A 21,164-nucleotide genomic window follows, 5' to 3' on the forward strand; every position below is an offset into this window, starting at 1 on the left:
CCCTGTTCACCGCATTTACCTTTCCTCCTGTCCACCTCCTCTCGGACTCCGACAACCTTCACTTGAACATCCACACAGTCTCTTTGGTGACTTTCTTGGGTAGCCCAAGGTTTACAATATGGTTGTAGCCACAATCAAGTACGTTCTGCTATTCTCTTTATTCCTTTTGCCCACTCCCCACGATTCTCGTCCTCCCACTCTTTCATTCCCCTCCCACCATCCCCCCCGTTTCTCTTCCTCCCGCAGCCTCTGCCCCCTTTCTTAGGTGTACTGGTCTTTTGGCCACTCTCTTTCTTGAGCGACTTGCTAATCTGTGTCTTCTCTATCTTGCAGGTGTGTTGTCGTCGGTGACGGTGCGGTTGGAAAGACTTGCCTGTTAATTTCGTACACAACGAACAAGTTCCCTTCGGAATATGTTCCCACCGTCTTCGACAATTATGCTGTCACGGTCATGTAAGTCGTTGCACTCTGCCCCCATGCACGGCAAGCACCCTGAAACGCCTTTGGGTGAAATGCGCTACATCATGCCTTCGATCGCGTCATTGTCGCCCTCCCTTCCTGACTTCGGATCCAAGATGATCACATTGGCGACTCTTCCGCAATAGATAGCTGACTCGATGACTATCATTCTTGCGCATTAGGATTGGCGATGAGCCATACACCTTGGGTCTCTTTGATACCGCCGGTCAGGAGGATTATGATCGCCTCCGTCCTCTTTCCTACCCCCAAACCGATGTCTTTCTCGTCTGCTTCTCCGTCACTTCCCCCGCCTCCTTCGAGAACGTCCGCGAAAAATGGTTCCCCGAAGTCCACCACCACTGCCCTGGTGTTCCTTGCCTAATTGTCGGCACGCAAACCGATTTGCGCGACGATCCCGCTGTTCGGGAAAAGCTTTCTCGTCAAAAGATGCAGCCCATTCGCAAGGAAGACGGAGATCGGATGGCCAAAGAACTGGGCGCTGTGAAATACGTGGAGTGCTCCGCCTTGACGCAGTACAAGCTCAAGGACGTCTTTGATGAGGTTCGTTCTGCCAGCACCCGTGATTTCGCATGTAGAGGAAGCTGACAGATGGGTTTGAAGGCCATCGTCGCCGCCCTGGAGCCTGCTCCCAAGAAGTCTAAGAAGTGTGTGGTATTGTAAAACAATCACATCTCTTACATCGCAGGCTGGTACGCGCCAGAGGATTGCACACTTGTCGTCGGGGCATCACAGACATGTCGTATGATTTTGGAGGAACGGATTGTTTTATTTCACAATACGGAGTTTTGGGAATATCACCCGGAGGAGGGGCTGGCTTACTCGACCACCGTCTAACCTGAGACTTTGATTTGTTTTTGTCTCCGATCATTGAGTGAATATCATCCATGCAGCCCGCAGCCCTGACACCCGAGAGCAAGACCCGCCGTGACTCGGTTGCACCGGGGAAAACTGCTGAGGGCTCTCCCAAGCAAGAACAGGGTCACCAACATATACTCTACCATATCGCCCATCAGCTCGTCTTCCGATTGATGCCGTGTACAACTGGCCCCCGATTTGAACCCCTCCGACCTCTTCCCACTATCTTTGCTCATCTCTCCGTGCTCATTCGATTGCCCTTCCACTGTCTACTTATCTCCCTCCCGCCTTCTCCGGTCCTTTTCCTCTTCTCTTTTCCCTTCTACTTCCTTTCTAAACTCTCATCGTCTTTATCGGCGTTGGAAGTCGAGGCGTCTTCTTTTGGCTGGCTGATGGTTCGATCTGTGCTCTTTTTCTTCTTTTCACATCCCTCAATATGTTATCATGCCTATCACAATTTGCTGTGCAATTTTCACCCAAATCATTCGTGCGAGGCCTGGATTAGATAACACAGATACAATAGTGATGACCGAAGTTTCATTTCAGATTCTACCATTCGAGATTGTGTTGCGTGTAGAGAAGAGTTGGGAAGATATGGGCCCGACCATTGACAAGGGCATGCTTTTGCTGGGATGTACCTGCATCAAACTGCTAAACGACCTCACTGACTCATTACACACATAGCATCATCAACACATGTATCGCATTTCACAGCTCGTCCTTGACCTCCTTCTCAACCGCGACGTCCTCAACCTCAACCTCGACCTCAATTTCGCCCTCGGGCGTTGCTTTGCGTCCGTACCACCCACCCAAATCCTCACCTGCACCAGCCTTGACCATGCTGGTGATGATCTCAAAAGCAACCTGAGCTGCTGCCAGAGCCGTGGTCTCACCCTTGTTGTCGTAACTAGGCGACACCTCGACAATATCCGCACCAACGATGTTCAATTTCTCGATGCCACGCAGGATGCGGATGAACTCTCGGGTCGTCCAGCCACCAGGTTCGGGGGTACCGGTACCTGGGGCGGTCGCCGGGTCCAGAACATCGATGTCAACAGACAAGTAAACTGGTTGTTCTGGATCCAGACCGATGCGCTCGATAATCCGATCCACGATACCCATGGGGCCCAGCTCATCAATATCATCTGCGTGGATCCGCATGAATCCCTGCTCAGGGCCAGGGTTGGTGTAATCACTATCGTCGACGCCCGTCAGCCGTGTGCGCAGTCCCGCATGTGCGGAGGTCGCATTGCAGATGAGGCCCTCACGGCTGGCCTTGTGGAAGAAGCTGCCGTGGTTGAAGTGCGACTGCTCCGAGAGCCAGTAGGCCGAGTACCGCACGGGGTTCCAGGTATCGAGATGTGCGTCGAAGTGAAGCACTGTGATGGGCTTCTGGTAGATCTGATACAAGGCGCGCAGGGCAGGAAGGGCAACGCTGTGGTCGCCTCCCAGGGTGACGAGCTTCGACTTTCCGGCCGAAATCCCCTTGGTGCCGTACGTGGAGGAAGCGCGGGTCACGGCCGGCCGGGAGCCCAGCTCCAGGAAGGCTTCGTACATTTGCCGCTCGGCCAACCCATTGTCGAAGGGGGTGATTGGAATATCGCCACAGTCCTTGACCGTTGCCCACGATTGGTACGGGTTGATTCCCGCGCGGGTGTTGTAGCTGGTACCGGCCATCTGGCGGGCGCTGGCCGCACGGATGGAGCGAGGACCGAAACGGGCACCTGTTGTTTTTGAGGAAGGCGTTTAGGCAATTGAGCGCGGGGAAGATAGGGCGATGTAGATGGCTGTTGGAGCTTACCTGGTCTGTAGCTGACTGCTGTGTCGAAGGGGGCGCCGATAACGGCGATGTCGTATCGCTCGTCCGGTTCGACCAGACACTTAACAGGCTTCATGTGGGCGAAGCTGGCAATGCCGGAGAAGGTAAACTTTACAAATTATCGAACGTTATTGAGGTGTTTAAAAAAAAGAAGGGGGGGGACTCGTGATTAGCCCACCTCCTGATCCCATTTCTTCAGCAATTCCTCGCGCAATCGCTCGGGGATCGTTTCGTCATGGTCGTGATGAGCGTGGGAGAGAGCGGTGCCGGCCAAAGCCAGACAGGCTGCCCAGGTGAGGGATCGCATCACGCAATTGGCAATTCTGCTTCTTTCTTGGGAACTGTGGACAGTGAGCAGTGGGAATAGACTTGAAAGAAAGAAGCTTCGATGCAACAGACTTAGGGGGCGGTGTCTTTTATAGGACTTTAAAGCACTGAGAATTGATCTTCCCCTCGTTCTTCGATGACCTCGTCCAGGCTCCGCCGAAGACCCTCATATACCGGGGAGAGGAAGTGGACGGGCTTATCGATAGGGGATGCGCTGCTGATTGGCTGTGTTGAGGAACCCGAGAGGTAAATTGACGGCCTTGTGGCCTGGTTTCTCTGACGTCGTGAGAACCTTCCCTTTCGGGTTGCTCTTCGGCATTTCCACAAGATCATCATTCCAGCGATTATTATTCAATTGCATTTTCTCATCCACTCCTTCTCCTCCACATTCTTGGCTTTGTTCTTACTATGGACTACAGTGTATGAGTGCATCAATGAATGTGTACTGTCTCGGTGAGCCCACTTTGAGTCCTCAATAATTGGTTGCATCTTCCTACCCGCCATACCGGGCAGGTCTGGTGGCTCTAGATTTAGCTCCGAAATAACCTACCGCGGAGCTTTGCTCGGTCTTCTCTGCCTTGCCGAGAACCTTGTCGAAATTCAGTACATACATCCAGACCGGCAGACCTGCAGACCGGAAGATAAACAAGCAGGCGCAAATCTTTCTAAATAGAATCCCATGCGTCGAGTCGTTGTAACAGGGTTGGGAGCAGTCACACCTTTGGGGGTAGGTAAGTCCATTCTCGATTCAAAATCAATCCGCCCGCGTCTTCTCCGCGGTGTCCTCAGTCCCTCCAACAGTCTCCACTCCTGGCACGCCCAAAAGGGAAGGTCAAGTACAACTTCAACTGCTTGCCCAGGAGGGTAGTTGGACACGAAAGCGGGACCCGATCCTTCCTTTAGCTTTTTCCCGTTTGCTAAGCTGAGGCGCAGGCATCCGTCGAACATGGAAACGCCTGATAGACGGTCATTGCGGCATCGTCAATGTCGTGCATCGCGATGCTAGGTTCAAGGATGTGCCCTGTCAGGTCGCTGCCGTTGTGCCGCAAGGGGCTCGAAGCGACGGCGGATGGACGACTTCGGAGTGGTTAAGCAGAGACGTGAGTATTGCTCTGGCCATTGCCATTGCATAGTCCCCAACTGATTGTCCGTGGCAGGATGAGCGCAAGATGGCTCGATTTGCGCAGTACGCAATGGCTGCTTCGGAAGAGGCGTTGGAAGATGCCGGCTGGATGCCCACGACTTTTGAACAGAAAGAAGCAACGGTGCATACCCGAAGTCGAGTTTTCCACTGGTGCTTTATTTCTTTACTAAGGGTATCATGTCTAGGGGGTATGTCTCGGGTCGGGTATTGGTAACTTTGACGAGATTTACGACACCGTTGTGGCGTATGAAAAGGGTGTGAGTGTCCCTTGTTGAGCATCAAGGATAAAAATCAGCTAAGTCTGTGCCAGGGTTATCGCAAAGTGTCGCCGCTGTTTGTACCCAAGTTGTTGATCAACCTCGGTGCTGGTCACATTTCTATGAGATATGGGCTCATGGTTGGCAGACAAACCCCCCTTCCAATACCCTATTATCACTAACTTGGCATCTAGGGGCCGAACCACGCAGCGACTACAGCATGCACCACAGGCGCACACTCCATCGGCGATGCAGCCCGCTTCATTGCGTGCGGTGATGCTGATGTGATGCTCGCCGGCGGAGCGGAGTCTTGTATCCATCCTTTGGCGGTTGGCGGTTTCGCTAGGGCCCGCAGTCTGGCTACCAGCTACAATGACAACCCGCAGAAGGCTTCTCGACCATTTGATGCGGATCGAGAGGGCTTTGTAGTAGGAGAAGGGGCTGCAGTGATGGTCCTAGAGGTAAAGCCAGCCTTCTTGGAAGCGGATTATCTTTACGCCAAGTGCTAACCCTACTGCCAGGAGCTCGAGCATGCGAAGGCACGAGGAGCTCGTATCTATGCGGAGCTAAAAGGATACGGCTGTTCTGGGGACGCGCACCATATGACTGCACCCAAGGAGAATGGAGAAGGCGCATTTTTGGCCATGAAAAAAGCGCTCAAGAACGCAGGGCTTCCGCCCTCCGCTGTCGACTACATCAACGCCCACGCCACTTCAACAGTTGTGGGCGATGCGGCGGAGAACAGTGCCATTAAAGCTCTGATTCTCGGTCCAGGCGGAAAGCAGAAAGCTACAGAGGTCAATATCAGCAGCACCAAGGGTGCTGTCGGCCACCTTCTTGGTGGTGCTGGCGCCATTGAGGCCGCCTTTGTCGTTCTCGCAGTCAATGAGGTAGGCGTGTTCTTCTTGGACTCGAACAAGCTTTGTCCTGGAAATACTAACAGTGCAATTCAGAATGTCATGCCGCCAACAATCAATCTGGAGCGGCTAGCAGATGGATTCGATTGCAATTATGCGCCGGGCGAGGCGCAAGACCGCCGTATCGACGTGGCTTTGACGAACAGCTTTGGATTTGGAGGGACCAACAGCAGTTTGTGTTTCTCGAAGCTCATCAACTAGGTGAGGTGTCTCATCATATTGCTGTGTGGTATAGCATGTACAGTAGTTTAGCGTGGACATGTCATACTTCATCAGCTGCAGAGGATACCCTGTCCGCCTTCTTTCATCGAGATATGATGCTTCGATACCTGCCACAGTCAGGTTATGAAAGTGTATTTTATATATGATGACTTAATTCCAAGGATTGTTCAGAGGATATTGTGGTCTGTGTCACAAGCCTAATGCCCTTGATCTATGCCTGGTGTTTGAGACTGGTCAATAGTCCGGCTCTTCTTTCTCAAGATATGATCAAGATACAAGAGAAAAGCTCAATAAGCTTCAAACAGATAGACACATATTCTACAACCTTGAATCTATTGTACAAGTACACCTTGATCTTGCGATTTTCACCTAGTCAAAGAAGCAGGGATTCCTTCACCAGTCCGCGCACGTGACCCAACCCCATGCGGGAAACCCCCCTCTCTCTCCCCGGCCCCGGACGTAGCCTCGACCATCGCATCGCAAGCCACGCTACTATTACTACAGCTGCTGCTGCTGTTTCAACGCTACGCCGTCGTGCTGGGTAGTCGCAACATCCCGATCCTAACACCATCCCTCCTCTCGACCAGTCGATCAGCATTCCCACCGAATTTTCCTCTCCTTAGACACGATCTACCTGCTTCATCTCCTCCAAAAACCCACCCTTCCGTTCTTTACATGACAGCGTCCCGCCCGTCGTCACCCTCTCTCTCTCTCTCTACGCTCCGAAACCCACACTGTGGACATAACATCAAACCTCCCAATCTTGCAAAGAAGGGCCACGGTAGTAGGGAAACGAAATATCACCAGCCGTGGTCGTGATCGTGATCGTGATCGTGGCTTCTTGGGTTTATATCACATTTACTATCTGAATCAGCCCTGCCCCCGGGGCTCGTTGTGTCGGGTTTACAAATCATGGCGACTTCCAATAACGGTGTGTTTCGCGTTTCGCGTTTCTTCTCGTCGCTATGTTTCTGTCTGTGTGTCTGCGAGGTCGTAATGGAGGGAGAGGAAACAATACCTCGGGACGGAGGCTATTGAGGGCGGATCTACTGGAGAAGAATTTCGGGCTAATTCGTGACTCACCATCGTACGCTGCAGCCCCCTCAGTCGCATCATCATCATCATCATCAACAACAACTGCTGGCAGTCTCGTTGATGCGTCCGGGTATAAATTCTCCGAGAAGGATGTGAAGCCGGGGAAGATCAAGTTGAAGAAGTCGGCGAAGTTGGGGGGTAGGAAGAAGGCCGATGGTATGTTGTTTTGTTTTTCTTTACTCAGCTCTCGTCTTCTCCCCCCGTGCTGTTCTTGTCTCTGTTTGGGAAGGGTGCGCTCAGGACACCTGGGGCGGAGGGCGGAGGGTGGGTGGAGATATTGCTTGGATGGGTTGAAGGAGGCAGAAAGAAGACGTTTGGGTTTATTACTAGAAGAAGGGAAGGATGCTAATGAAACCTCTTCCACGCGATGCAGAACCCCCCGCCTCCCCCGGCTCATCCCCGATTCTTCCGGAGATCGACGAAAAGACTATGGCCGCCTTCCCGACGGGCAAACCGCGAGAAGAAGATCATCTGGAGACGGTCATCTGTAAGACCTGCAAGAGGCCGGTCCTCAAGCAGAACGCCGTGGAACACATCCGCGGCTGTATTCGAGCGAAGCAGGAGAAGGCGCGCCAGCGGAAGGAGGCGCGCGATGCGGCCAATCGGGCCAAGGCCGGCGATAAGGATGATACCGAGGAGGTGGGCGTGGGCGGCGCCGGCGCCGGACCCGGCGGGGAGAAAGGGGACGGTGGAGAGGATTCGTCGATGAAGGGGCAGAAGGGCGCCAAGAAGAGCGCCGTCAAGGGGATGGCGGCGGAGATCGGGGCGAAGAAGGGCACGAAGCGGAAGACGGAGGCCGGGGATGGCGACGACAAGGATAGCAAGGAGCAGCCCAAGACGAAGAAGAAAAAGAAGGAAGAGCCCAAACCGAAGACCGCTAAACCGAAGGGCCCCGTGGATGTCGAGAAACAGTGCGGTGTTACTCTGCCCAATGGGGCCCAGTGTGCGCGCTCTTTGACTTGTAAGAGCCATTCGATGGGTGCGAAGAGAGCGGTCCCTGGACGTTCCTTGCCATACGACATGTTGCTGCAGGCGTATCAGAAGAAAAATCAGGCGAGGCAGCAGAGTAAGTTTCTCTTTCTTCTCTCGTGTCAGGATAGTGGAAACCGGGGGTCTAATGGACTTTTGACAGAGGCTGCTATCGACGCCAACGCCCCGCTGCAGGACGAGCAAGATAATAACGGTCCGGTCGACTCGGATGAAGAAAAGGATGCCGTGATGGCGGCGATTACGCGCTCACATCCACAGCCCCTTGTCAGTCACACCTTGATCTCGACCAAAAAGAAGTACCAGTATGTGCGCATCAAAGAGATGCTGTCCCATGCCCTGGGCGGCTCGCGCGGCGGTGGCCTCTTCTCGACCGGCGACCATACCTCATCTGCGCCTTCTCTCTTCTCCCATGGGAATCTATTCACCCCGGTGGACGAAGTCAACATGGCTTTACCGGTCTCTGCAACCGTGCCGGATAATGCGACAGATGCTGATGCGAAAACCCCGGCGGCACCTGCACCCAAGAAACTTTCCGTGGCAGCAAGCTCGTGAGCTTCTGGTCCGGGCAGGTGCGTGGGCGAATGGTTTATGAACTCAGTACTTTTTTTCCCTGTTGGATGGGTTCTTCAGGTCGCTGCCCATTGGTTTATCAAGGGGGTTACAAACGGCGATGGGTCAGCGGTTGGAGGCATGGACGGGTGGGTGACGGCGTTCTAAGGATGATTCAACTTTGCTGCGCTCTTTTGACTTCTGTGATGATATGATACCCCGTGTTGAGTGTGCTTGGATGCATGCATGCATTGTTGCGTTGCGTTGCGTTGCGTTGCGTTGCTTGGTGTACAGTTGTGTCCAAAATGGGTTGACGTGTGATTTGATAGAGATTCTAATGCAACTTCACATCAGATATTGTCAGTTAGTACTACTTCTTAGACCTTGTCAATATGACGAAAGCTTCTTCGATCTTTGATGAGTTGTGCGTGTTGTTTACCTGAAGGCTACTAAGAATCTATACTGGTGGGATGTCAACGACTGCCTCAGGCCACCACCGCGATCTCCGCCGAACGACGACAAAAGCCCGCCCACCGAATTGAGCTCAATGCGCCTGCCCTTTCTTTCACCTCACACTCCTTTCTTTTAACACCGCGCAAAGCTCGGCGCGGCTTTGCAGGCGAGGCCTCGGTCCGACCTCAATTCCTTTACACCTCTTAACATACTTTCAGCACTCTACAGACAGTCCAAAAGAACCCCATCGCCCCGCCCACCTCAACTCCGATCCGTCCATTGTCGAGTCCACCTCACCCGATTAAATCCCGATCCCGCCTCGCCCTTTCCTACGTACCAACCTACCTACGCACCCACCACCCCGCCCTTCTCTGCCTCCAGCTGCAAGATGGGAAACTCGGTTCCCGACCTCGACGCGGTCGGCGTGAAAGCCGAACCGGAGCTGGCCGACATGCTCCGGCGCGAGGTCGCTAGTCTTCTGGGGCGCAACAACCTGAACTTTCCCGGAGCGCAGCCGGTCAGTTTCGCGACGCGACATCTCACCGAACTCCAGCGGGAGGACTACTACGTCTGCGAGAAGACGGACGGCATCCGATGCCTGATGTACTTTGCGCACGGGGAACCGGACTCGGACACGCCGGAGGTGCACTACTTGATCGACCGCAAGAACGACTACCGGTGGGTGCCTGGGCTGCACTTCCCGCTGCCCGGCGATGATACCTTCCGGCAGTTCCACGTGAATACGATCGTGGACGGCGAGCTCGTGAACGACACCTACGAGGACGGGACGCAGCAGCTGAAATTCCTGGTCTTTGACTGCCTGGTGCTGGACGGGCAGCCGCTGATGCACCGCACGCTCGACAAGCGGCTGGCCTACTTCAAGGAGAAGGTGCTGCGGCCGTACAACGCCATGTACCGCAAGTTCCCGGAGGAGATCCCGCACCGCACGTTCACGGTGGAGGACAAGTCGACGCAGTTCAGCTACGGGATCGAGATGATGTTCCGCGAGATCATCCCCAAGGTCAAGAAGATCCACGGCAACGACGGGCTGATCTTCACGTGTCGGAGCACCCCGTACAAGATCGGCACCGACGAGCACATCCTGAAGTGGAAGCCGCCGGCGGAGAACACCATCGATTTCCGCATGAGGCTGGAGTTCCCGCTGCTCGAGCCGGACACCGACGACGAGGCCGAGGGGGTCCTGGAGCCGTACGCGGACTACGAGGCGATGCCCATCTTCCATCTTTTCGTGCTGCTGCGCGCCAACGAGTACCAGCCCTTCGGGGAGATGTTCGTCACGCCGGACGAGTGGGAGGCGATGAAGGCGCTGGGCCAGCCGCTGGATGATACGATCGTCGAATGCGCCAAGGATGACCAGGGCCGGTGGCGGTTCCATCGGCTGCGGGATGATAAGTCGGACGCGAACCACATCTCGACGGTGGAGAAGGTCCTGGAGAGTATCCAGGACCGGGTCACGGAGGAGGACCTCATCCGCATGGCGCCCGCAATCAAGACGGCGTGGAAGAAGCGGCAGGCGTTGCAGGAGGAGGAAGCGCGCAAACGACACCGACAAGCTCCTGGGGGCGGTGGACCCCCGAACGGCCACAACGGGGTCAAGAGGAAATTCGAGGAGTGATGGTCATTCTTGTGTTGTTCTTTTCATCTATGATTCTGACTCTCCCGCGGTCGATGAGCTTCTTACTACTCATGACCCTGACGGGGAAGGTTGGCTGGCCGGTTGATTTTGGTTTGCGAGGCGTTAGGTGCTGGCGGGTGGTGTGTGTGTGTATGTTGTTGCATGCGTGCTGCTCAATTCCTTCGGGGTTCCATTTCTCAAGGCCCGAAATGCTTTCTTACTAACTTATGTTGTGTTTCTTTTTTTCATTTCAGTGTTCTTCTGTGTATACAAGAACAGCAGCCGGCCTCAAATGTCGCATGTTGCACCCAGGGATAAAGCAAGCGAATGGATGGGAATTGTATCGACTCACCCATCTCCCCTTCATCCTCATCCCGTGGGCGACCAGTGTATAGAGTAATGGAATGAGATACATTTACAAAGGAAGGGTGAAAACCGTCCAACCTCGAAGAAACAAGACCCCCAAAAAAGAAAGCCGCGCGTTTGTTTCATTCCACAAACGAAACAATTTCATGCCATCCGTCTGGTAGTCTTTGCACGTCGACATACCACTCGCTGGATTCTGGCCGGAAATCCTTTCCTTTCTACAGAACAAATTGGGGGAGGGAGAGGGGAAAGGAACTGGTAAGTTCTTTAGGTTGGGAACCCCCTCTGTCGATCTTGGTTGGAAATGTCTTTCCCTGGTGCGTGCGTGTGTGTGTGTGTGTGTATGTGGGGGGACCAGACATGCTCTGCACTCCGTATAGTTCTATGCATTTTTTGCATGTAGTTGTAGTTGTAGTTGCCAGGACGGGTTTTATGAATCTGTTTATGTAGGTGCAGAGGTGTTCTGGCCGGGTTACCGATTCCGGTAATCAAGTGTGTAGGATCTAGTCTAGAACCATCCCTTTCATTCAGGTTCAGGTTTACCGCGTCCTGTTTTGCCCCGTGCAGGGTCTTTGTGTCTGTTTGATTTTTATTCTTATTTTTTTATTTAGTTCGGTGGGTGGTTGGGTGGGTGGAAGGTTGATCTGGGGAGAGGATGGGAGATGGGGATGGGGATGGGGATGGGGATACGGTACCAGCTAAGGTAGGTAGGCAAGATCGACGACGGAATTGTACAGTACGATTAAGTAGAGTCCGACCTCTCTCCCTCTTTTCCCCTTGCTATGCTGCGGTATGACATCAGTGGATATGGATCATGCATATGTACTGTACATGTACATGTACTGCATGCATACAGTATGCGGGATGGTGAAAGCTGGAGGTGAAGGAGGAGGAGGAGGTGGTGGTGGTGTTGCGAATGGGTGGATGTATGATGGGATGATGCTTGAAGATGGAGCGGGAGGAGATAACTAGAGTGTATAAGTGACATCAATGGCACTAATTGAAGGATGGCTATTCAACATTCAATAGATTAGTTTTTCTCTTGTGGTTGAGGGCTTGCTTTCGGGGGCAGGGCGATGAAGGCCAAAAAGAAGAAAAAGAGGGTCTGACGAGAGCATGTGCTGCTGCTGCTGCTGCTGCTGCTGCTGCTGCTGAAGCTGTTGATCATGACTGCATGGGATGATCTGCTTTGCTTGTTTTGGTTTTTTCGTTGTTTTTGTTTGTGTACAGTACGGAGTACTGTCTTCAGAATGATGGGGGACGGATGGAATGTGGGGGACGGATGGGACTTGTGGATCTTGCTTGGTTGAGAACTAGTTGTCTCTATGTTTGATGGATTCTACAGGGTGCAGTGCACTACAGTCCTGTACAGTACTGTACATGGTAGCATTGGGTGAGAAGGAAGGAAGGGATTCTGGAATGAATCATGGATGACTCTGAACTACTGGAAAGGGACAATGCAGTTGCAGTTGCAGTTGCAGTCATTTCTGGGGTATGTTTACCGAGGGCTCAGTCTAACTTACCACGCCATACGGGGATTAAGGGGAAAGGGAGGGAGGGAGGATCGGCTTCGGTGGCGTGGCGTGAGAGGAGAAAATAGAAATCAGATACTCGTACGGAGTACTCACTAGGAAGATGAAACCGGGGGCTGTTGCCACTCATTGAGCACTGTTACTGTTGACTTCACAGATTCCTGGGGGAGTCTTTCTTTGTTACTGAGTATCTTTCTAGAAGGATGGGGGGATGCATGTTGCTGAAGTGTATGTACATGCTGTCCACATACTCCGTGAGTGGACTCGTCAGTCAACATATCTTTCCTCCAGGTCAATTCCATACTCTGTCCAGCGTCTGGCATCCATCATACCCTGAGATACTCGAATAGTAGTCCCCTTGTTTCGCTTTCCCCACAAAATGCACACGTACGTTTCTCCATCCCATCCCATCCCTTCCCATCCGCCCTGGCTGAATCCTTACCCCATCGGGTTTTCTCCATCCCTTGGCGACCCGGTTTTTTTCTTTACTTCTTTAATTCCTTTGCTCTTCTCCTCCCCCGGAAGAAGCCCAGCTCTTCCCCGGAAGTTCTCCCGCCCTGCCCTGTCCTGTCCTGTCCTGTCCTGTCCTGTCCTGTCCTGTCCTGTCTTGCCGTCCCGTCGTCGTGGCAAGCATGCAGGCTCCATCAACCCACCCTTTGGACCGAGTCGCTGGGTGAGGCGGCCCCAGCCCTGAACCTAGTTGGGATTCTCGAGTCGAGGACCAGGCCCAGGAGTAATAAATAGTACAAAGGATCGAGCATGAGAAACGATCCACTGTCCGTGTAAAGTCCACTTGTTCGACTAATTCGCATTGGAATTCCATCTGTCGGTTTTGAAAACCCTCGGGCTACTTCCCATCCCCAACAGATTCACCCCTACGCTAGATATTCCTTCTTCAACCAACGAATAGCTGTGCTTCCTTGTATACTGTTGACTGTACACTGCTGGCATCGAGTGGCTTGTTCGCCCTGCATTCTGTCGGCCCTCCTTACCCTTCTTTCATTGGGTCATTGTTCTCTGTCAATGAGGATTTAAAAAGCATCTCCCCGTACCTGTTCAATCCAATACGTTCCGCTTGACCAGACACTGCTCGGAGCACTACTTACTACAACTACTATTCTTACTGTTACTGTTACTATCTTAATTCCACTTCTGATCCACTAAACGAGGTAAGCAATTTACTGACTTTCCATTGACACAACTGCGCCCCGGGAATCCATTTTGCCTCGGCGAATTTCGGAGCTCCAGCATGTATACCCCCGGAGCTTCCCTCTCGGCCCTACGGGTCCTCGTCTGCCGAATTGTCACGACGAGCTGCATATCACTTATATTTACCTTGGCCCACGTCTTTGTAGATACAGTTCTTGCTAACTCTTCAATTGCAGTGCTATCAATCTTCCAACCTCCGCCTCCACACCAAAACCCCAAGAATCACACATCTACACCCCGAACTACAACCGCCGTCACAACCATAGCAACAACACAACCACCGACGAAAAGCATAACAAACGGCAAAATGGCCAACACGTCCCCGCAACGTCATCGCCCTACTCTCATCACCCCCTCCTGTTCCTCCACATTCCCGCAGGACATCTCCGCCGCCATCCTCTCCGCCGCCAACCACATCCCCAAGTCCATCGCCGTCGAGTCCGCAGCCCGCACGGCCAACGCGGCCGGGTCACCAACCCCAACGACGAGTACAGGGCTCCTGGAGGTGCCCATGCCGCCGCCTCCACCCCCTCCGTCGCCGGTCGAGACGAGAGCGCTCTGGGGCCGGTGATTCTTAAACTAGAAGCAGCGGTCAATAGCTGTGTCTTCCCTCTCGCTCTATTGCAAGAACTCGGTCCAAGCTGGGTGCTGAACCTTCTACTTGGACCCAGCTACACTATCTATGGGAGGTAGTTTACATTCCAGACTACAGACCGTGCAGGTTCCCTTGGTGTCTTTTTTTTTTTTTTTTTTGTGCTTAACATTGGGTTGCGTGTTGGCTTTCGGTTGATTTCCTGGTGTCGGTGGGTCAAAAATTCCTTGCCTCTTTTCATCGCTTTCGGAGTGGTTTTGCTACTGGTCGTGGGGGGTTCTTTTTTTCGTCTTCAGTATGGAGTGGGGGTTGTCTTTGCTATCTTTGAAACCTGGTTCGTTTCTGTTGGCTTATCTTCAACGGGGATGGAGATGGGGTGTATATTATGGAGATGGTGGGGGCGGTGATAGCTTTGGATAGTAATCATGTCAATGGAATGAGAGATTGATTGACCAAACCAAGTTTGATGCAGCGGACTCGAGTCAGAGTACTACTGCAGTGCTTTGGATCGATTGACCTTTGGGGAAGTAGATCAGTGCCCGATACATCTACTCTGTATGTTGTTGTCTTATGTTTTGAGGGGGCGAGAGACACCAAATCATCTTGGATATTCGATGATATGGGATGAGATCACATTTCGTCATTTGTTAGGCCGAATAAATCATTTCCCTAATCCATCCCTCTCAAAGCAAACGTGCATGCCATCCAAGCATGAGGATCAACCCTGATGGTGAACGCGTCGCAGATCCCCGGACTCCCGGTCACATGCAGAGTGGGAAAGGCGCATACACATCTATATTATACGTTGTGAGTACCTGCAGCCAGAGACCCTATGACGCCATGGTTCATCATGGTCGACATGGAAGAAGACCGACCTCAGTACAGTACATCCGTACATGGTATCGTGATGGGAGCTCCAGTGTCTAGCTTCTACGCGGTTGCGGTAGTTCTCGTCTGCTGCAGGGCGCTAGCTACCTTAGTTGGAACTTAGTAGGGTAGCGCGCATGCATAATCATCGGGCCCATCTCGGATTCCGATTCGGGTACCGCCAACTCTCTTATTCATACTCTTTTCTGTTCGGCGTTCAGGATTAGTGCTGGCGAGCCTCGGTAGGGCCAAGTGAGCCCGCCGGGCAGTGCGGTGGAAATAGTACTCGTGACTATTAAAGCTTGTTTCCCCCCTCAAAGATGGACCTCGGCTGGGAGCCTCGGATCATGGGCCTCTCACGTGACCCATCTGAAGAGGATCAACCGTCCTGAACAGAGGATGCTGTACAGTCAATCCAAGAGCATGGATCAAGGCTGCGACTGCTGGGTATCTCGACGAGCCTGCGAGAGTAACTCTTCCGGGTCAAGGTACTGGTCGTGACTTGGATCCCGCGTGGGATCCTCACCCGCAACCTCCGGCTCTCCCTCCACGTCTCCCATCTCAATATCATGATCATTGCCGTTATCGTCATCATCGCCCTCATCGTCGTCGTCGTCGTCGTCATCGCTCCCCACCTCCCTCTCAACATCCTCACCCAGCCGGGTGTACAGCGCCTCCAGCTCCGCCATCGCAGCCGCATCACCCTGCAACGCCAGCTCATTCAAGCGCTGGATTTCCGCGAGCTGTTCGTCGGTGCGCGCCCAGCCGAGCGCCCGCCCGCCCAGCGACGATGCATGGTCCGACTGAATCCGTTTCGTGCTGAAGACGGTCCGCACCGTGTCCGTCTCCCCCTTGCTCCGCTTCAGACTGGCCAAACGTTCGAGGAACCGCATTTGGTTGCTTGCAGGGTGGTTGGGGGCACGGATGATCCCGGTCGTTGATACGGTGGGCGCGAGGCCGGCGGGAGAATTGTCAGATTGTCCAGGGCTAGGGTTTACCCCTTCATCTGATCCCGGTGTTGCTGCTGTTGTTGTTGTTGCTGCTGCCGCTGAGGATTGGCTAGCGGAGATGAGATTGGCTTTGCGGCCTATAATCTTAACGCTGGGGGCGGCGAGGAGGTCGTAGTTGTGTCCGTGACGGAGAGGGGTATCGGGGTGATCTGTGCGGTGGATACCGTACGGGCCGTGGGGTGCAGTCTCCCCTGGTTGTTCCTCTACTCCTCCTCTTCTGCCTTCGTCTGGACGAGCAAAGATCAGGTCCGTGCCGAGTTGGTCGGCCCAGGTGCCGCTGAAGATTTGGTTCTGGTACGAGATTATGGGATTGGGGGTATGAAGCCCAAGGATCTGTAGGTCGTCGGATGGGGACTCGACATGAGTGAACCCAGCGGCATCGGCCTCGTCGGAGATGTTGGTGGCTGTTGCTGATGAGGCGGCAGTCGCGGAAGGTTGTCGACGGCGAGGCGGTCGGAGTGGGCCGTGAAGAGAAGTGAGGTCAAGGGTGAGGTAGACGGTCTAGATGGGGAATAAGAGATTAGAAGCTGAATAAAAAGAAGAAAGAGCCGAAGGAGGAGGAGGAGGGAGGGAGGGAAAAAACAAGGCAGGGAGGGAGATGCCAAGGCGGACCTCAGTTTCGGTGGGATGATATTCATATTCATAGTCGGAGTCGATGTCGGAATCGGGATGGGGCTGGTCCACTAACATGGCCGGATCGACCGGGATGGGCGGAGGAAGCGACATGGTGTGGTTGTTCTACCCTCAAGAATCGTGAGTTGATGAGTTGATGAGTTGATGAGTCTATCCATCAACCATCATCCATCAACATGAATCGAATAAGTTTAAGACCGGCATATCAAGGCGGTGAGCCCGCAATTGATCAATCGGCCATCGTGGGCGGCTGCCCGATTGGGGTAAAGATCTATGGTACTTACAGTAAGAGTAGTAACTAAGTTATAGACGGTGTAGTCATCCTCCTCCTTCTCCTCCTCCTCACCTACTACTACCGTACACTCGACCTCGTTCGTTAGCATCATTCATCGGCATCTCTCACCGCATGATCCAGCTGATCATCCACTCTAAAGTCAACTCCCAGTGACGGACTTCCTTCAAGTCTAACTGGTTTCAGCCTTAACTCATCGATTGACGAATGACTGCTGCATTGCATCATTCATTCCCTTGGCTCTGCTTTGGGCCTTAGGCTTGTTTCTGTCGTCTCTCTTGCTCTTGCTCTTGCTCTCACTCTTTGACTTATCGCTCCATCATCCCCACTCCATCATATCATTGTTGATCATCATGGCTTTCTATCATCACCATCACCATCGTCATCAAGACAGCCGCAGTAGCAGTAAGTGAAATCCCGTTCCGTTCAGGTGTCTACACTGTTTGTTTTCTCTCTCTATGCATTGTCACCGGCTCACCGCGGAACGCGGGCATTCCTCTCTCCACCTGCATCCGTCCGTCTCCAGTTCCAATCCACTTCTCCCCTCCCCCCTCTATTATGATCTAATCATTTGTCCCTCTTTCCCATCCTTCCATTCGTCCCGAGTCACCGATGCCCTGTTGTCCTCAGCCCTAAACCATCCCATATATGGCGATCCTCTTCATATCCGGATGTCCCCGGATGCGCCGCCCTGGCTCTGCCCTACCCGGCAAGCTCCATGACCAACGAAAGAGCCCTGACTCCATTCCTCAATTGCTGTTCTCGACCTACGGACCTGGTCCGGCTGACGGATCATGGCCGCGTTTCGCTCGGCTTCTTATAGTGTCTCCCCTGCTGCCCTGGCGCCCAGCTCGGGGTCTGGTTACTCGGTCTGATTACTGCTTTTCTTCCTCTACCCTCCTCTGCTTATTATTATTACTCTCCTCGTCGTTGCTCTGTGCCTCCTCCCCTCTCAGGACTCATGATCTTTCGTCCCCTGTCGACCCTCTCGATGCGTTCGCATTGATCGCTGAGCCCGATCCATCCTCGACCACGTCTGCTACTTTCTCGAACGGGCAACTGGTCACGCACCCTTCGTCGACCACAGCCCACCGTGATTCCGAGAACCAAGTTTGCGATCAAGACAAGGTCAGGTCGGTAGCCTTATCGGCCCAATCGCATTCGCAACCCGCCGATCCAGCCGTCTCTGCGAGTGTCGGTCAACAGATGGTGCGCGCAACGACCGCAGCGATTCTCACTCTATCCTCACTGATTGCCTATGTCGTGATTAACAGTGTCGCTCGCGCTGTTAATCCGTCGGCCTTCATTTGGTACGAGGAGGATCAGGACGAACGTCGCTGGATTTCGTCATCTCCATCCTGGCTAGACCGGAAAGCTTGCCGCTGGTTCGGCCTATGTGGGACCGCCCACTTTCGCTTGGTGCGCCCCCGCTTCGGCCACCGCAAGGCCGTCGCGGCGGCTGGCCAAGGGTCCAATGAAGACTTCTCCGCCTGGCGTGCCGCCCAATTCAATGACTCCGCCCATCCCGAGGCCGCTTGGGATGAGGCGGAACGCTCCCGCCGCGAAATCCCGGACTATGTCTTTCAGTATGCGCCGTTGGTTCATTTGTTCTCCGATGAGCAATTCTGGCCCTGCGACATCGCCGAACACCTGTACCATATCACGCCGATGCTCAATTACACCCCCGTCCAATCGTACTGGAATCATCCCACTTTACATGACCTGGATCAATTGAACCAGTGGCAGGATGGGCACAATGTGTTTCTCACCAGCAACGATAATGTCGAGCATCGACCTTCGTGGATGGAAGGCGACAAGAACATCCCTGACGATCCTGATAGTGATTTGGAAAAGTCTTGGCCTGACTGGGATGCGCGGGTCGATGGGCCCATTCCGAATGACACACCTGGCGACCGAGCGCAGTGGTACGATTCAGCCCATGCCCTCCGCGAAGGGGATAACTTGGATGGAGGCGACAACGATGCTGAGTGGTCGCCTGAGAAACTCGGCTACTTGCGCCCAGAGGATCTACAACAAGATGAAGGTTTGCGGGACGAGTTGCGCAAACGTTTTGGTGGTGAGCCCATCCATGTTGAGACTACGGGCGGGCGCAGCAATGCGCCAGCCATCCTGCTGGTGATGGACAAAGGCAACGGCATTGTGGATGCCTTCTGGTTCTTCTTCTACAGCTTCAACCTTGGCAATGTGGTGTTGAACGTACGATTCGGCAACCATGTTGGGGACTGGGAACACTGTCTTGTGCGCTTCCATAATGGCCGGCCCAAGGCCCTCTTCTTCAGCGCACACTCAGCGGGAGAAGCATACAGCTACGAAGCCGTCGAGAAGATCGGCCAGCGGGTAAGTCATGACCCATCGGCACTGCTCCATGCGGCCCCGGTTCGCTAGTCTCTCCCACTAACCGTGAATCAGCCCGTCATATATTCCGCACTTGGCACCCACGCTATGTATGCTACTCCTGGTGTGCACGCCTACATCCTGCCTTGGGGCTTGCTGCACGATCAAACCAATCGCGGTCCATTGTGGGACCCGCTCTTGAACGTGCACACATACACGTATGACTTCCCCAACGACATGCTCCGGGCCTCAACTGTCAGCCCCTCGGCGCCTATTGAGTGGTTCTACTTCAATGGGCATTGGGGCGACAAGTTCTACCCGTTGGGCGATGAGCGCCAGTACCGATTTGCGGGTCAGTATCATTATGTGAACGGGCCTCTAGGCCCGCGCTTCAAGCACCTGAATCGGCGCAAGGTCTGTCAGCAGTCTGACGACAGTCCTTGCGTGATCAAGAATTACATCGGTGAACAGGCTCGCCCTCGCCGCTGGGCAAGTGCAGGTGTCGAAAACCCGGGTGAGCATCCACGTAATTAGAGGTTAATGTCGGATGCCTATTTCTATTGTTCGTTCTTATGATTATTTCTGCTACTGCCATTTTGGTGGGATTATATACCCCTGCATGTTTTTGTCTGCATGATTGCATTGATGACTGGCGTTCTGTTCGAGTCTGGGCTGGAAACCAACGAACCACGAGGCGATGATAGACATGAAAATCACGGAGTACGTACCACTAACCATTTACCTACATGATATACATCGTTGTGTTTGTCCAGGCCGGGGATCATAGGCAGTGGACTCACGGCCTGTTCGTCGTTAATATCTTTTATATGTATCTCGGGTCATTTTATATATATACTGGTGTTACTGGATGGTTCTGGTAATGAAGAGAAACATATTCTGCAACTTTATCTCTCAATCAAGGACATCATGCTAAACACGTCAAACATGCCCAAGTTGAACCATGCCTTGAGGGCTGACCTGATCTCTGAACCTTGGCGATCAGCACAACTGGCAAGTTTGGCGGTTTTTCTGTGACTCTGCTGTTTAGGACTACCTAGTACCAACTTGAGCATCGACAGCCAGTTGGTCAGTCCCCATAGTTTCGGCAGTCCACGAGTTAATGTCCCATGATTCCACCAGGTTAGGGTAGAAAGTAGCAGGAGGGGAGCGGAGGCGGGGCGGCAGGGAATCCAGGAGCCTTTGATTGGGCCCCTGGAGACTATAGAGCAAGGCGCACACCGTGGACACCGCGGCGTCCTCCCTTAGTAGTGGGAGTGAGCATCCCATAGATATTACCTCAGATCATCCAGTCCAAGCATGGGTAGACCTTGGAAACGGGACTTGGACCACCTAGTGCTAGCAACGAAATTACCTCCCTTACTTACCTACCTACCCAACCCGATCATAAAACCACAGACTGTGCCCAAGCATCAGTAGCTTCTATGACCTGGCGGGATGGCAGGCTTTTTTCAGCAGCACCATTCTCTGACAAGAACTTCTGTTTCTGTGTTGCATGCGGCGATCATCGATGGCGGGTGCCAGTGAGGGTGGACGGTTACCGAAC

General features: G+C 53.4%; 9 protein-coding genes across 9 annotated transcripts; 6 read left to right on the forward strand and 3 right to left on the reverse strand.

Annotated features, from left to right (window-relative positions):
* Nucleotides 1-2: 2 nt before the first annotated feature.
* On the forward strand, nt 3-1,252 carry cdc42 (Rho family GTPase CDC42). The gene is made up of 4 exons (XM_025666908.1): nt 3-138; nt 334-453; nt 642-1,020; nt 1,081-1,252. Exons 1-4 carry the CDS (start codon nt 119-121, stop codon nt 1,138-1,140), a joined length of 579 nt encoding a protein of 192 aa, XP_025523329.1. The 5' UTR covers nt 3-118; the 3' UTR covers nt 1,141-1,252.
* Nucleotides 1,134-1,899, forward strand: BO86DRAFT_220096 (uncharacterized protein). The gene has a single exon (XM_025666909.1). It carries the CDS (start codon nt 1,365-1,367, stop codon nt 1,842-1,844), a length of 480 nt encoding a protein of 159 aa, XP_025523330.1. The 5' UTR covers nt 1,134-1,364; the 3' UTR covers nt 1,845-1,899.
* A 36-nt stretch (nt 1,900-1,935) lies between these two features.
* Nucleotides 1,936-3,617, reverse strand: BO86DRAFT_370592 (agmatinase). Its single transcript, XM_025670285.1, has 3 exons — nt 3,333-3,617; nt 3,137-3,263; nt 1,936-3,059 (listed from the first exon to the last, which is right to left on the reverse strand). The coding sequence occupies exons 1-3, from the start codon at nt 3,459-3,461 to the stop codon at nt 2,044-2,046; spliced, it is 1,272 nt and encodes a 423-aa protein (XP_025523331.1). The 5' UTR covers nt 3,462-3,617; the 3' UTR covers nt 1,936-2,043.
* A 543-nt stretch (nt 3,618-4,160) lies between these two features.
* On the forward strand, nt 4,161-6,000 carry BO86DRAFT_323100 (putative beta-ketoacyl synthase (Cem1); the record flags this gene model as incomplete). The annotated part of the gene is made up of 8 exons (XM_025668417.1): nt 4,161-4,212; nt 4,415-4,581; nt 4,639-4,746; nt 4,811-4,882; nt 4,936-5,022; nt 5,077-5,343; nt 5,404-5,772; nt 5,836-6,000. 8 exons carry the CDS (start codon nt 4,161-4,163, stop codon nt 5,998-6,000), a joined length of 1,287 nt encoding a protein of 428 aa, XP_025523332.1.
* Nucleotides 6,001-6,498: 498 nt separating this feature from the next.
* Nucleotides 6,499-11,173, forward strand: BO86DRAFT_459150 (uncharacterized protein). The gene is made up of 7 exons (XM_025677334.1): nt 6,499-6,952; nt 7,120-7,272; nt 7,490-8,182; nt 8,249-8,654; nt 8,737-8,804; nt 9,010-9,018; nt 9,327-11,173. The coding sequence occupies exons 1-7, from the start codon at nt 6,934-6,936 to the stop codon at nt 10,742-10,744; spliced, it is 2,766 nt and encodes a 921-aa protein (XP_025523333.1). The 5' UTR covers nt 6,499-6,933; the 3' UTR covers nt 10,745-11,173.
* Nucleotides 11,174-13,097: 1,924 nt separating this feature from the next.
* BO86DRAFT_220187 (uncharacterized protein) lies at nt 13,098-13,715 on the reverse strand. Its single transcript, XM_025666910.1, has one exon. It carries the CDS (start codon nt 13,463-13,465, stop codon nt 13,136-13,138), a length of 330 nt encoding a protein of 109 aa, XP_025523334.1. The 5' UTR covers nt 13,466-13,715; the 3' UTR covers nt 13,098-13,135.
* A 443-nt stretch (nt 13,716-14,158) lies between these two features.
* On the forward strand, nt 14,159-14,544 carry BO86DRAFT_403669 (uncharacterized protein; the record flags this gene model as incomplete). Its single annotated transcript, XM_025673954.1, has 2 exons — nt 14,159-14,418; nt 14,523-14,544. 2 exons carry the CDS (start codon nt 14,159-14,161, stop codon nt 14,542-14,544), a joined length of 282 nt encoding a protein of 93 aa, XP_025523335.1.
* Nucleotides 14,545-15,738: 1,194 nt separating this feature from the next.
* Nucleotides 15,739-17,046, reverse strand: BO86DRAFT_323151 (TFIIIC subunit 6 family protein; the record flags this gene model as incomplete). The annotated part of the gene is made up of 2 exons (XM_025668419.1): nt 15,739-16,821; nt 16,933-17,046. 2 exons carry the CDS (start codon nt 17,044-17,046, stop codon nt 15,739-15,741), a joined length of 1,197 nt encoding a protein of 398 aa, XP_025523336.1.
* Nucleotides 17,047-18,039: 993 nt separating this feature from the next.
* Nucleotides 18,040-20,470, forward strand: BO86DRAFT_459153 (uncharacterized protein; the record flags this gene model as incomplete). The annotated part of the gene is made up of 3 exons (XM_025677335.1): nt 18,040-18,101; nt 18,202-19,603; nt 19,676-20,470. 3 exons carry the CDS (start codon nt 18,040-18,042, stop codon nt 20,132-20,134), a joined length of 1,923 nt encoding a protein of 640 aa, XP_025523337.1. The 3' UTR covers nt 20,135-20,470.
* Between the last annotated feature and the right edge of the window lie 694 nt (nt 20,471-21,164).

This window comes from Aspergillus japonicus, assembly GCF_003184785.1.
Source record: "Aspergillus japonicus CBS 114.51 unplaced genomic scaffold BO86scaffold_73, whole genome shotgun sequence".
NCBI classification, from domain to species: domain Eukaryota; kingdom Fungi; phylum Ascomycota; class Eurotiomycetes; order Eurotiales; family Aspergillaceae; genus Aspergillus; species Aspergillus japonicus.

Bases quoted from the DNA above. Each gene is read 5' to 3' on its own strand.
- cdc42 (XM_025666908.1), top strand. From the start codon at position 119: ATGGTTGTAGCCACAATCAA. The intron at 139-333 runs GTACGTTCTGCT...TCTATCTTGCAG, and splicing joins ATGGTTGTAGCCACAATCAA to GTGTGTTGTCGTCGGTGACG. The intron at 1,021-1,080 runs GTTCGTTCTGCC...ATGGGTTTGAAG, and splicing joins TCAAGGACGTCTTTGATGAG to GCCATCGTCGCCGCCCTGGA.
- BO86DRAFT_220096 (XM_025666909.1), top strand. From the start codon at position 1,365: ATGCAGCCCGCAGCCCTGACACCCGAGAGCAAGACCCGCCGTGACTCG.
- BO86DRAFT_370592 (XM_025670285.1), bottom strand. From the start codon at position 3,461: ATGCGATCCCTCACCTGGGCAGCCTGTCTGGCTTTGGCCGGCACCGCT. The intron at 3,264-3,332 runs GTGGGCTAATCA...TAATTTGTAAAG, and splicing joins TGAAGAAATGGGATCAGGAG to TTTACCTTCTCCGGCATTGC. The intron at 3,060-3,136 runs GTAAGCTCCAAC...CAAAAACAACAG, and splicing joins AGCAGTCAGCTACAGACCAG to GTGCCCGTTTCGGTCCTCGC.
- BO86DRAFT_459150 (XM_025677334.1), top strand. The intron at 7,273-7,489 runs GTATGTTGTTTT...CACGCGATGCAG, and splicing joins GGGTAGGAAGAAGGCCGATG to AACCCCCCGCCTCCCCCGGC. The intron at 8,655-8,736 runs GTGAGCTTCTGG...TGGGTTCTTCAG, and splicing joins CTTTCCGTGGCAGCAAGCTC to GTCGCTGCCCATTGGTTTAT.
- BO86DRAFT_220187 (XM_025666910.1), bottom strand. From the start codon at position 13,465: ATGGAATTCCAATGCGAATTAGTCGAACAAGTGGACTTTACACGGACA.